Here is a 14,351-nt window from a genome sequence, read left to right as displayed (position 1 = left end):
TGGAAATACACTTTCTTTAAGGTCCCTCCCCACCCAAACCATTCTGTGATTCTATGGTTTATTCTCCCAAGGGAAAAAAAAAAAAAAAAAAAAAAAAACCCACAAAAACCACCTATAAAAGAAGCATCGAAGAACATTTCCCTTCATAGGCCTTTAGCTCCCTCTTCTGTGTTCCTATTAGAAACACAAGCAAAAATGTTAATTTGTGTTCTGCCTATTGCCCTCCTCTCCCCCACCCCTCTGACTATTTTTAAATGAAAGTAGGGATAGAAATACGGTGCAAGTATAGCAAACACTCCCATTGTGATCATGCTGTTAATTGAGAGAACCAATTATTTTGGCATCACAAGAAGTAACAGGCGTCTGTGATCAAACCCCAAACTTTTTTTGATCTTTAAAATGCTTATCTACAGATACGTACTAGAATTAAAATCAATTTATTTAAACCCAGCTATTATCAGTGTTAAACTCTGTCCTGGTCCTATGTTTTTGGCAAAGGAAAAGTTTTTCTTCTGTATACGAAGAACCAGCATGAGTGATGTTGGAAATGCATCACACTGTCTCTCAATTAAGATGCAAACCATCCATACAATTCCCATTTCATAATCCAGTTCTCAGTCAACAGATTGTCTGAAAGTTGTCCATCATGGGTCCAGCTTTATGTTCTTAAATTCATTACACCAAACTAATGTTTTTCTTTTTCTTGTCCAAATATGTGAAGTATCTACAGCTTCTATTAATTTCCTCTAGTTCCTGCACAATCAAGATGCTTGGTAGATGAAGTCTAGGTGTTGAGGCTAGGGTTGTCCCTGCATGGGGACACAGAAAAACCTTCCACTTCTTAGGTTCTGAGGAGTTGGGTTTGGTGGGCATTTGGCAAAATCCCTCTTTTCAGATGTGACATATTAATGCTAACATGTATGTCTGAGATCAGATTGCTGGCTGCATGCCACACAGTGTTTCCCTGTACAGAGTAACAGAAGTGCAGAGTAAAGGAGGGGAAAAATGAAAGATCCCAGTTGGGTAGGATAAAGCCAAGACTCAGTTAAGGCACGTTGGTTATCTTTGGAGAGTTTTGCCTCCTCCAGTTTTTGAGCTATAGACAACACATTTTAGGTGACTAGAGATGAGCAACTGTACAAACTACCTGTGGGTTAAGGCGTTTCATATTCTCAGCTTCCATCAATAGAAGAGATAAAAACAGACCAAATACAAGGCTACCAACAGAGGCTGTGTGTTTCTGGACAGTGGATAAAATGTCTTTCTCTCCTTCACACCTTTTGGGCTTTGAGATCCCCTTAAAAAAGGCACTGGGAGGATGATTATCTCTTATCCAATGGAGGCTTGCACATGATGTCTATCCTTGACCCATACTTGACCTAGAGCTGCTTTCTCTTCCCCATGACTCCAAGGTCAACTGCTTGTGGAGTAACTTTGACAGTTCAGCTCTGTTAGATCTTTGCCACCAAGGGATCCTGAGGTTTCTTTGTGTGAACAGATGTGTGGGCTGGCTTCCACACAGAGGCTCTTTAAGATTTATACTGAGCTTGAGAATAAGTACACAGTATGATTAATAGATTTGGGGTAGTCTGAGATTTTCGGGTATTATAAAATAGTGAGAAACACAAGCTAATAGTTAAGCATTGCTGTTCATTCAAATGTGCAGTTAGATATCCCTGCAATTTACGTGCTTTTGCATGGAGTAATTCTCTGTAAATTTTCTGATAGAAGTAGTGAGCAATTGTGTGTACTGGGTGTACTAATAGTCTTCCCACACTACGTCTATCCAATTAGGAGAAGCATTTAAGTATTGCATGCTAAATTAATAGATGATTCTGAACTTTTTTCCCAGTGGGCTTTTATGTTAACAACATATGGCAGATGCAAGAGGATTTTTCTTTGAGCATAGCAGAACATTCATCATCCTTAGAATATCCTGATTAGGACAAATGTGTATTAGTTTTGTATTAGTTTAGATAACTGGTTTTATTTTACTGTTCTGTATACTAAGAAAAAAGAGTTACCCCTTCATTTATGCTCCTAGATTCTCATGATGCTGTTTTAAGATTTAATTCTGCCCCAACACGTGGCTATGAAAAAGATGTTGGAAATAAAACAACCATGCGGATCATTAATTCTCAGGTAAGATCTTCCTTTTGAGAGTTCAAGTCAATGTCTCTTGTGTGCAATATGACAGCAAGTTAATAACCTCTGAAAAAGTGTTGGGTATTATGGGAAGCATTTGACAGTCATGGTACAGAGAAGGTGAAAGTTTTCCCCTACAGGGATGTTTTTACTGCTGTCAGTGTAGAGTGACTCAATAGCCATGTTTCAGGGATCCGGTTTATAAAGTTTCTCATGTGAACTAATCTGTAAAGTCTCTGCAGGATGCCAGAGCTGTCAGTATGGAAAACCTTGACCTCCTGGAGAAGCCATTGCCTCCGGGATTTTCACGAAGTTCAGGCTGTGGTGATTCCAAAGCTATTTTCTCATATTTTCCAGTTCCCCAATTATTTCCTTGCTGGAAGGCAAAAGAAATGGGAACTGAGTTGTGTAACACTAGGCAAGTCATCATTGTTTAAACTTTTGGAAAGCACTAGTGAAAAACCTTATTGTGTGCTGGGTATTATACATCAGGTGAGTTTGTTCATCTGAGTGGAAACAAGAGAAAATGGGATTTTCTGTGGATGGGTGTAAATAAATAATTGTGACTTGAACTACAGTGACACCTTATGGTTGAGAGTAGTTTTTCAATTTCAAAAATGCTATTGCCTGAATTCCTGTCTTGGGCAAAGTAAACCTCTTTCCTCTTTATGAAATGCAGACAAAAAATCAGCAACAGAATTTCTGTGAAATTTTATGATATACTGAAGTGAGTTTACTTAGTCAACACCAGGAGTATGGTTGGCCATGTAGCATGCTCTGCACATATTTATTCTTGTTGAAGGAGAGCAAAATTTTCAATGACTGTCATTTTTATGAGTTCAGTTTTTCTTCTGCTTTGAGCAACTGCCCATGTAAGTCTATCCTTGGTGGGTGTGTTTTTTGTGCATAAGCTCATGTTCTTTGCCATCAAAAAGAGGACTGTCATTCCCTTCACACTCATTTTGTAGATCTTTGTAAGGCTGGAGAACAGACTAGGTCTTTGAAGTGATTTGGGTTAAATATGCTACCTTTCTTTTGTTCACAAGAAGAAAGCAGAAATATCTTATACTGCCTTAAGTGCTGTAATCAGTGTATCAGGGAACATGGATTTTCATGTATTTTATTTTACTTTTTTTGGTTGTGTTGGGCTTTTTTCCTTTTCTTTGCTATTTCTCCATTTTACTGTTAGCCAGAATGCCCTGACATTGACCATGCCTGAACTCCTGAACTGGGCAAGGAGAAAGGTTTAGAAACTCTTAGTAGTTTACTAGACTCAGTAGGCTCTCTGTAGAAGAGAGAAATGTTCTCAGGGAGTGATCTGAGCTTTTTTAGCTCCCCAGAAAAACTCAGAGAGATTTAATGGCTAAATTAGCTGCTCTCCATGCAGAGCAGACTGGGGTCTTCTGACTCCCAGAGCTGCTGCAGTACATTCCCAGTGGGATGGTAATGGAGGGCCCTGTGGTCTTCTTTTCTGCACTGTGTAAGGCTTGCTCCCCATAAGATCACTCAAGAAAACAGAACATGGCAAAGTTCTGGCCAGGTCAGCTCACATGGCATCCTCACAAGTGTTTATATTCCCACCAGCTTTGTGCTCCTTCAAAGAGGTCAGAAGCCATCCATGATAGTCTGTCCAGTTGGTGAGAAATTAGCCTTGCCCTCTCCAAGAGAGAAATCTGCACAGGCCACTTGATGGAAATTGCTTTCCCTACCTGTACTGTAGCTGGGTTACCTGTACAGGTTTACTCACCCTCCTCCCCTCCTCACTGTTGGAAACTCCTGCATTCACTTAATTAAAAGGCTGCTGTGGCCCCTTCTTCTTTCATATTCTCTGCTGTGAAAGCCCAGAGGACATAAAGGAAGCCTGTGCAGTGACAACAAATACTGTTATTGCAGAAAAAACTCATACATATGAGTGCAGACTCCCTGAAAGAGAATTTTATGTGGACAAGACCTCCAGAGGACTCTTGCTTACTGAAGGACAAGTAAGAGCTCCTTTGTGTGATAGGTGTGGAACCAAGCTTTTAAAACCTTGGCCTTTTGGTCAATTTGCTCTGTATACTCAAAAAAGGAGTTTACATTCTTAGGTGAAAATTGTCCTGAGAAATTAAGTTGGGGATGCTGATAGCAGCATGACTAATTCTTTTCTTACTGTAGAAGGCTGATGGAAATCATTAAACTCAAAGTTTATGGTAGGAAGAATATTGCTATGGCAACAATATTATTTTTCTGAAGAAAAATATGCATAATTAAATATGGCTCATTGGATCCTAAAAGGAAATGAAAATTGTTATGAATTTATTTGTGTGGAATGTTGATTATTTTCACAGCTGGAGCAAAATTCATGCTGTTTTGACCAATGCTGAACTGCCTGGCATTGGATGCACCAAGAATCAAAGAGATCTAGTTAGACATGGAGGGTCCTGGGAGAGGTGAGCCAGCAGGAGTGAAGAGTAGATTTGCAGTGTGGTGGGATGATCAGGCAAAGTACTGAGAGATGCAGGAAGGAGTTATATGATAGCATTAGACTAGAGCAAAATGACAGTTCCTTCAGAAATAGCCCTGTAACATGCCTGTTGTTGGAATTGTTTTTCTAGGTATTCCAGTTTGTACACTCACGGTCTAATTTGCGGGGTTTTTTTGATTGAAATGAGACTGACTTGCTGTTAAAATGAGAAAGCCATGAAAAAGGTGGTTGGGGATGGGTGGCAGGGAAAGACATTACCCTTGGAGGCTGTAGCCCTTCAAAGAAAGCTGCTCTGTGTCCAAGAGGATCCCGCAGGTGATCTGAAATTCTGTAGCTTTCGTTTTTAAGTTCCAGAATCCAAGGTAGTGTTGATACACAATTAGACAGCATCTCAAGTGGTCCCATCACATCCCTCACAGATGGAGAGTAATTCAGCATACTGCTACTTCAAACTGTAATGAGTGCTGTTTATGGCTAAGCTTTTTTTGTATATTTTTTTTAACAAAACAAGATGCTTAAAATCAACCACAACTGAAGCATAACAAACAGCAGCGTGGGTAGGACTGTTCACTTGAGAGAAGGATTTTGCCATTTTTCTGGATCCCACTTGCTTTTAATGCTGTGCAACTCTTTGCATCTGTGTTTGCAGATTCTCACCAATCCAAACCATCACTTTGTCGACAGCTCCTTGTATAAAGATGTTATCTTAGTAGCCTGGGATCCTGCTCCCTACTCTGCAAATCTGAATGTGGTAAGATATCCACTTAAACCTTTCTTCCCAGTTTTTTAAAAGTACTGGAGAAAATTAATTTACTGCTTTGGTCTCCTGGTTCTTCTTTTTCGCCATGCGCCCCATGTTCTGTCTTTATCTGAGTGGAGAATGCTATGTCTATAGCAATTGGTCAAAATTGGTTTATTGGTCAAAAACTTTTTAGTAGTCAGCAATTGTACTGGAGAGGACTGTTCTGAGATGCTGGGATAGATGAATGGTGGCATTTGTTTGATAAAAGATTGCTATTTTCACATAACAGCAAGTTTTCTGTGTGCTTGCCAAGGAGGGCATAGTGCTAGATTTCAGGAGTAGGTTTTATCAGGGAAGGTGGGGAAAAATGGATTCCTGGTTTTATCAGGAAAAGTGAAAAATTGCATCCATTTTTCCCCACCTTCCCTCCTGCCTTTCCAAACAAAATACAACATCCTAGTGAAAATCTCTCTGAGTGCCTTCCCTATTTCTCAGGCTTCCTCCCCACCAGTCTTCCCTTTAGTCCACTGTCCCACAGCCATCTGTGCCCTGCCGTCCACCCCCTCACTGAGAGCAGCAGATGTCCATCTGGTTGTCGCTGGGGGAGTCTCTACTTTGGCTGTTGCTGCAGCTCCAGCAGACAAGTTGATCTGATGGCTTTTGGCACAGGGAGCTCGGAGCTGAGCAGGCTGCAGAGTAGAAAGTAAGCCTTCATCTGCTGAAGTCCCTTAGCAACAGATGCCAGAGGCTGCCTGCTTCCCACGCAGGCTGCCATCGGCTGCGTCATGCGCTGCTGCCTCCGTCAGCGACAGCGACGCTTCCTGAGGAAGATTCACCCCCAGGCCCACATATCATGTCAAAGCTCTCTGAACCTCTTCTTTAATGTGGATCTGTGAGGGAAAAAAGGTCTTGGCTCATCCCACAGCAGTCAATTACTTATTGGGTCTCTGTACGAAGAAAGGAAACATAGCCCAGAGTGAGGAATGCCTTTCTAGATGAAGCATCCACCAGTGCAGGCTGCTTTGCTACCTTTGCTTCTGTTCTGCAGAACCCAAATGAAGCCAGTTTCTGCTATTGTACGTGTAGTGTTCAAAACATGTTTAATACTATTAAAAAAAATCTGACTTTTTTTCCTCCCAGTGGTATAAGAAGCCAGACTACAATCTGTTCACTCCCTACGTACAGCATCGCAGGAAGAATCCAACTCAGCCATTCTACATCCTCCATCCAAAGTTTATATGGCAGCTCTGGGACATCATTCAGGAGAACACTAAAGAGAAGATACAGCCCAACCCTCCTTCTTCGGGGTTTATTGGTAGGTATATCAAAGATGGTCTCAGTAGAAATGTTAGATTAAAAAAATAATTTAAAATTTATACACTGCATGAGGATTGAGTCCATACATGTGTACTCTTTGTTCTTGATGCTCTACACAGAAACAGTGACTAGCAAAAACACACAGTATGAGAACTAGAAAATAGTTGAGTGAATTTAATGTTCTGCTTTCTTTCCCTTCACATCCATAGTCTGTATACCATATCTATAAAACAAGCATATATCTATGAGACATTTATATTATTCCATATTAATTTATCTGTTGAGGACCCGCTCAATTCTGAAGTTCCTCATTGGGATCATAGAGCAGAGAATCCTCAGACAACAAATGAAAGCAGATGGCAGATCATACAGACGGGATGAAATCAATGGCAGGCTGAGCTGTATTCCCTACACAGGCCAAGGGCTTCCAGTGCTCAGTCTGAGCACTTCTCTTCTTCACTGGAAGCAGTAGTGTTTCACTGTATTTTTTGGTCCTTCCTTAGTATTTCAGTGGGGATAATTTGGCTCTGTGCCCACAATACATGCAGCAGAACAACTAATCTGATGTACAACAGGTCCTGACTGTGGACAGGTCTAAAGGATGCAAGTAGTCAGAGTGGCAAGGCTGAGTCAGGGTCATCTGTGCTTATGCTTCTAGACTCAGGCCAGTAGAGCTTCAAATACCATCTTCAGCTTTGGAAACTCCATCCTTCCCTCACTGACACTGTGATATTGATCTAAGTATTTGCTGCAGTCAGAAAATGTTGGGTTTGTTGTTTTTTGGTTGGTTTTTTTTTTTTGTATCTGAATCTGAAAGCAAAGACACCTGAGATTGTATCTGATATGGGAAAACCAATTTTGAGCATTTATCCGGGCTTCTCTCTGCAGTAGTGGCATCCTAGGATACCTTGGAGCACACCAAAGGCCTTAAAGAGGGTGCAGAAGCTCCCAGAGGGGTGACATGAGGGTGTCTGGGAGATGCCCATCTATGCCTTGAGTGGGTTATGCATAGCTGGAACATGAGTGGAGAGTAAAGGAGGCCTGGTGTGTTGATGGAGGGGCGCTTGGCTGTTGGTTACTTTTTGAAGTGAGGTCTGTTTGGAACCTGCTTGTAAAAATTCACAGGGAGAAGACAGCTCATGTGGAATGATCTCACCAGCTGCATTCACATTTTGCAAAAGTGTTTCTTGTAGCAATGAAGATGTTGATAAAAATAAGTTAACAGCTGCTGATTGTAAGAATAGTGAAGAGGATCATTGTGCTGTCAATCTGTACTTCCACCATACATAAAAAACACTTCAAAAGCTTTCTTTGAAGAAATGGAATTAAATTCACTATGAGAATAGAACAGCAGTCTTCAATCCCAAATCTAAATGTTAGTGGCAAAAAAAAAAAAAAATCCTTCAAGCAGAGAAAGCTTTGAAAATATAAACCATTAAACAAGCAAAAATTTAACAACAATAGCAATACAGATAAATATGCTCTGTACAGATGCAAATTTGCCTTCTTCTCTAGTGGGAATTTTATTTATATTGTTCTTTTCCATGAAACAGTGCTTTTTGGTAGGCTGTTACAAACTTAAAAAAAAACAAGGTAGTAAGATTATTGAAGTCATTTTCACCCTATTTCATAACTAGCTGCTGTTCTGATAGATGTATTTTAAATATTTTATTAGGGAGAGTCTTAATGTTTTAGTAACGTTATTGAATTAATGTCTATGCATTGCACATGTAGCATAATCTAAATACAGAGGTAGGACAGAAACAGCAAATGCATATTGTCAGGAACATAAAGGGCAAGATAAAACATAAAAAATATAATGCAGCTTGGCAGAAAGCTGAAAAGTCATGTTGGTCTTCAGGTCAGGTATCTCTCAATCACTCATGCAGCAAATAACACTGTTGGAACTGAAGCTGGCAGACACAACTTGTGTACCTATATGAAAGAGGTATCTTAAATATTGAGCTTCTACCTGATTCTTATAAAATCTATAAAATTATTTCCTATAGAATTAGTAGAAAGACTGAGTAAGTGATGGCCATCATGAAATATGAGTGTCTTAATTTCAAGAAGAGAAAATAATTTCTTAAATGACCACACTACTAAATACCACTGTGCTTAAGACAGCTTAAAATATGAAGGAACATGGGCTGTTGTTAAATAGAGAGTATGAATTTTTACAGAGATACACATTCCTGAATCTAAGCAATTTCTAGCATGGACCATGATGTTTCTAATCATATAGAAAAGATTGCAAAAATGGTTCTTAGTCAAGTGAGGCAATTTTGTTTCAAGCTTTTTAGCCTCCAGTAGGCCTGGTTTACAAAACTGGACCACTTAATGATAAATTAAAACACAGAAACATCAGAATGTTTCTTTTCACAAATGTCATTAATGTTTGAGCATGGTCTTACACCGTGTCTTCAATAACTACCTTTTTATCCTGGCAATTGTATCTATTCCTGCCACTTAGCACTATTTATAAGAAACTGATTGTTGCCAAATGGAGAATGTTGGTGGAATGTGTTCTCAAGGTGTTCTTTTGCAGCAATGAGTCAGCATCCTTCCACAGTGTCTGATGTCAGGGGAATCTTTTAACTTCATTAATAACTGCATTACAGTATTTAAGTCACAATATTATTAAATCTCTCGAAAAGGGGGCCAGTGGGGATGAGGTAGTCTCTCACATGCTTTGATTTCAGAGGAATGAGAGAGAGAGAGAGAAGAGGTAGAACTTCTCCCGTTTTTTTCACAGCATGGCAGCTCGGGAAAATAATGATTTTTGTACTTCCTTTGGGGTATGGGCTGCCCTATATCTGCATAAATTCTGCCTGGACCCCCTGCCTCCTTCAAACCCTGCTATGTTAGCTCTGCACCAGCTCAGTGTTGCTGAGGAGAGGTAGTAGCTTTTGACAGCTGGTTGCTGGGGTGAGAGAAGCACAGTCTGTGTCCCATCTGTGGAGGGGAGAGGACAAGAGGAGCAGGGTTGGTTGAGGGGGGGGGGCAGTCTGTGGGTAAAGGTCCAACCGGGTAAACCAACCTTTTGATTTTAATCTGGGAGTCTCTTTTGGTTTGTTTCCTGAGACACCAGCATGGACTTTAGCTGGTTCATAGCTTTGCCTTATGTGGCAGGTCATAGCTTAGCTGATATCCGTCCTCATTACAAATCATTTACTCTTTGTCTTCCTAGTCTAGCCCTTGTAAAAGCTTTGACAAGCCATTCCTTCATATTTTTGCATCATTTTTGCAGCTGCTGCCTTCATGTTTCTCAACAAAGTGCTGCACAGTATTCTCATAATCTTGCATTAGCATTAGGCGATTGCCATGGTGGCTTTTTACAGTTAAAGTTGTTGGTTCAAATTTAGCTGAAAATAAGTTTGCTAAATTACTATTGATGTGTTTACATCTCATCTTGGACTTGGATCTATGCCATTTTTCTCGGAAGATATATAAGCATCCAAACACAAACCTCAGGTTTGGATTCCACTGGGAAATCCTAAAGTAGCACTGTTACTAGGGAAGGATTTGCCCTACCTTTTGGCAACAGAAGTCAGTCACCTCTCACTTCCTGTTAATAAGTCTTTCACTGTGAAATGTGAACTCAGTCTTCCTCCTGTCTTTCTGTACATATCAAAGTTCAGTGTTTAATTGAATCTGATAGTATATGAAGTGTCAGTCTCTTCTGTTACCATTCTGCTGTAAGAACTGACTGTTCCTGTACCCTCTTTGGTAGCCAATGTAAACAGACTATTCTGACCTTAAATTTTTATCATCGGAAGACCAAGAGTAAAACTGCAGAGTCTCTCAAGAGCAGCATTCTGCATTCATTGGGTGGGATGGTACATTAGGATTCGGAAAGTTTGAGGGCTTTTTAATAATGTCAAGATTATACAAAGGCTTTTCTGTGGAGATTTTGCTCCTGTCCACTGTTTACTTAGTGGATTTTCTATAAATTCCTACTTACCATTGTCCTTCAGTACACTTTGCTGATTTACCTCTTCAGATGTGACTTTAATAGAAATTCACATTTATATACTCTTACAGAGCAGTGACTTTTATCTTTTTAAAAGCTAGCTGAAAGCTGTGACTGCAGTATTTTGGTTTGTTTTCAATCAAATCATGACCTGTGTAGATTCTTACATTTTAGGTTGTCTGTGTAGGTGGTAGTATTGCTATGTGCCAGAAATGTTAGCATAACATACAATCCACTGAACACAAAATAACTAAGCCCAGATTAATTTATTGTTGGGAGAAGGGAAGTGTTGTTTGAGGCTTTACAATTCACATTACAGTTTTAACAGTTATGCATCATTAATAGTTGATAGCATTATTTTAATCTTCATTTGCATGCATCAAGACAATAGTACAAGCAAGGCTATCATTACATTGCAACATTAGCAGGACGTTGTGTGATAAGAATTTAAATTTAAAATGCCTTTGGAGAGCACGTTGCATAGAAGTATACAGCTGATCTCCAGCTCTGCTTAGGAAAAAATGCACTTTCGTGAACTGAAAGAAACATCTGAACATATTAAGAGTTGCCTTTTGTTGTCGTTATTCAGTTGTTTTAACTGCAGTTGGTGCAGGAACAGAATAGCGCTCATTCTTTTCAGCCCAGTTTTGTTCAAGTATTAGCACACAAATAAATAATACCTCCAATACATAAGCTTCAAATTATTCTTACTCTAATAAAAAGCACACTGAAACTTGAGTATCTCTCCCTTCCCAAAACAGAGAAATAAAAGCAAACTCTCCTCTTAAATCACATTAAAAATTTATTATTCTAATGTATCACCCAAAATTAAATAATCCATTTAGAATTACATTGTATTACTGGTCAGTATTTTCCAGTCTGTGCTCATATTACAGAATGTATTGCTGTGATTAATGTAGAGCTTTTTGCATTCACCAAGTTATAAATATGTAATTTTCTAGGTCTACTGTGTAATGCTAGTATCTATACATCAAAGATGACAAGACTTGCACAAATTACTAAGCTTAGGCATAGGGCCATATGGTAACAATTCTTTGATAAATAATCTAGTTTTCTTGTGGTTAGTATTTTTCACATAGTTCATGAGCTAAACAGAGGTAAGAGAACCCTTTTTTAGAAACAAAGTGCCTTAAAAAGCCAGAGCTACTTTTACTGCATGTACCAATGACTAACTGAGGCACATTTGGCCCAGGTTCAAGGAGTTTCCTGTGGTATCTGCAATCCAGTCAAGAGAGACTGTAGTAGTAGACTATCATATAGAAAACTATCCATTCTAAATGCTTTGTGCTTATTTTTAATGCTTTCAAATACACAGATTATCAAACGCAAACTTACTAATATATCTAGCTAAATTATTTTCTGTAACTGAATTTACAATGTGTGTGAAATGAGACATTATGAGTATAAACCAGATTATATGTATTTAAAGGTTTTCAGCATCTCTTACATTATGTTATAATGATTCTTTGTTCTTGATGAATGTTTGAGTTACACTTATAATTCTAGTTGCTTTCATACAGCATCTGTTGATTCAGATATATTAAACTATATTTTATTTATTTGTAAGCTAGAAAACATTCTTTTTTAAATCAGAATGCTAACCACAAAGCTTAATCTTACCATACAATATTCGTGTTGAAAAATCAAATCCTTTGGAATTATTCAAATTGCCAAGAAGAAATCAAAAAAGCATTTTCTCCTTTTGATTAGAATTCATAGTACATGTTCATTTGTAAAAACCATCCATGCAAGGAATTTAATCTTCATATAATTCTGATTTAAATGTTCTCAGTGCAGATTGTAAAAGCTGTGTTTATTTGTGCCAATTGGACTGAGTTTAAACTACACCAAACACTTCCTAACACCATAGATACCTGCCAAATAGGAAAAAATAAAAGTACTATACTACATTTGATCTTAACCAAAACGCTAAGAAGAGATAACACACTTTGCTAAGGATTTTGAAATACTAATATATAATATTTCAAAATATGTTATACAGTTTTAGTGTCTACAGTTGTACTGTTATAACAAAGTCGCATTTGACTGTTTCTCTGACAACCGCATCATTTCTTTGGAATAATATATTTTACAGTATTTTTAAAAGAGTATTCTATGCTCACAATTCTTTTTTTTTTCCTTTTATTTTTTTTAAACATCTAGTTGGGTGCTCCTGAACATTGCTGTTCAACTATAAAAAATTCACAAAGCACACCTTTGAATGTTCTACCACAACACAGGCAGAATTATTTTGCATTTTTCCATTATTTTCCATTTTTACAGTTGTAATCCAAATAAGACTTTAAAAATTCAGCAAGGGTATTAGAGTGGCCTATGCAGAATTATCCTCAGTTATGATTTTGAATGTATGGTAGCACCAGTTATGTTGGTCAAAGCTAAAATCAGGCTGGCTACCCTGACCTTTTCCTTAATGTGAATATGAATTGGATATTTAAGATCAAAAAAGCTTTTTGATATTTAGATGTTATAGACAAGCCTATAGGCTAGCCCTTCCGGGTTTTACGCTTTCTCAAGTTGTGCATGTCTGCTGGACTTCCCTAAATACTTTGTAATTCTCTGCTTTTACTCCCATTCCTGTACCTTAGTATTAAAAAATGCTGGAAAAAAAACAAAAACAAAACCCAACAAATCTCCCTTCAGCTTGCACATAAATTTGCCCTGTCTGTCTGGTCCATGTCTGGGTCAGTCAAAGAGCAGGATTTGTGCATCCTGACTTCAGCTGTTTCCAGTGCAGGTCTGTATTTGTGTTAGTCACCCTCAGAATTATTAGAGCAAAAAATAGGTATCTCTTAAATATTACTGTGAGCCCCATATTTTCCTCGACATGTGAAATTTTCGTCCCATACTGGGAGTGCAGCTATCCATGCTGCCACTGAGGCTTCCCCTACAGCCAACAGAAAAAAACAGGAACTTCTGGGGAATGGCTTGTATGACCCATTAGACATGCACTGCTTCCTAAAATTGCCCTTTCTTCTGCTGACAGCAGAGGAGCCTGTGATACCTGTCTCAGGTGGGGGTAACTGCGCCAGAGGCACATTTGATCATGCCTTGTTTTTATTTCTTCTCATTGTGCTTCGGAAGCCAATTACATTGTTTTTCATGAAACTCCAAAAGCTACTTACATAGGGGAGTAGAGGAGAAGGTCCTTCCTTGACAGCTAAGTGCCAGACTCTTATTTTTGGTTTCTGTCTAGTCAGTGGAGAAAAGTAACACGAAAAGGAAGGTTCTCTGTAAGTGAACAATTTAACACATCCTAAACGAGACATCTAAAATAAGTCAGATGAGTTTTGCCCTAGAAATACCTGTCTCCTGCATTGTCTGTAAAGAATGCTTTAAACCATCAAGGTCAGAGATGGGCATGAACATCTCAGTAAAATTAATTCTGTCCAGACTCTATATTGTGTTTGGACAATGACTGTCTCATCCTGTTTATTAATAGCTCCTTAGGTCACGTGCAAGACAGTCTGTGCTGTCTTATATGTATAATAATTGTGCATTGACTGAAAATTGTTGTAAGGACTGTTAGCAAAGAGAAATATTGAACTGTATTGTATGGAAATTCTTCACCCTACAGGCTATCCAACAGTGAGGTTTTCATTCATGCTGATAATCCTGGAGGAGTGTTGAGATATGGAACAAAGTTGATGCAGATGATGTTGAATTGGGCA

At 38.7% G+C, this 14,351-nt stretch overlaps 1 protein-coding gene across 1 annotated transcript in view; it reads left to right on the top strand.

Moving 5' to 3' along the window:
* Window positions 1–14,351, top strand: part of ST6GAL2 (ST6 beta-galactoside alpha-2,6-sialyltransferase 2) — a 50,489-nt gene that overhangs the window by 27,481 nt on the left and 8,657 nt on the right. Inside the window, exons 3-5 of the mRNA XM_066176673.1 lie at window positions 2,045–2,142; window positions 5,259–5,360; window positions 6,492–6,666. Of these exons, the coding sequence (XP_066032770.1) occupies window positions 2,045–2,142; window positions 5,259–5,360; window positions 6,492–6,666 (375 nt within the window). The remainder of the gene's footprint in view (window positions 1–2,044; window positions 2,143–5,258; window positions 5,361–6,491; window positions 6,667–14,351) is intronic.

The sequence above is a fragment of the Chamaea fasciata genome, unplaced genomic scaffold, assembly GCF_029207755.1.
Source record: "Chamaea fasciata isolate MVZ Bird 193981 ecotype frontalis unplaced genomic scaffold, bChaFas1.0.hap1 SCAF_2, whole genome shotgun sequence".
Classification (NCBI taxonomy): domain Eukaryota; kingdom Metazoa; phylum Chordata; class Aves; order Passeriformes; family Sylviidae; genus Chamaea; species Chamaea fasciata.
Note: the sequence above shows the minus strand (reverse complement) of the source record. Positions and strands in the feature narration are given on the sequence as shown.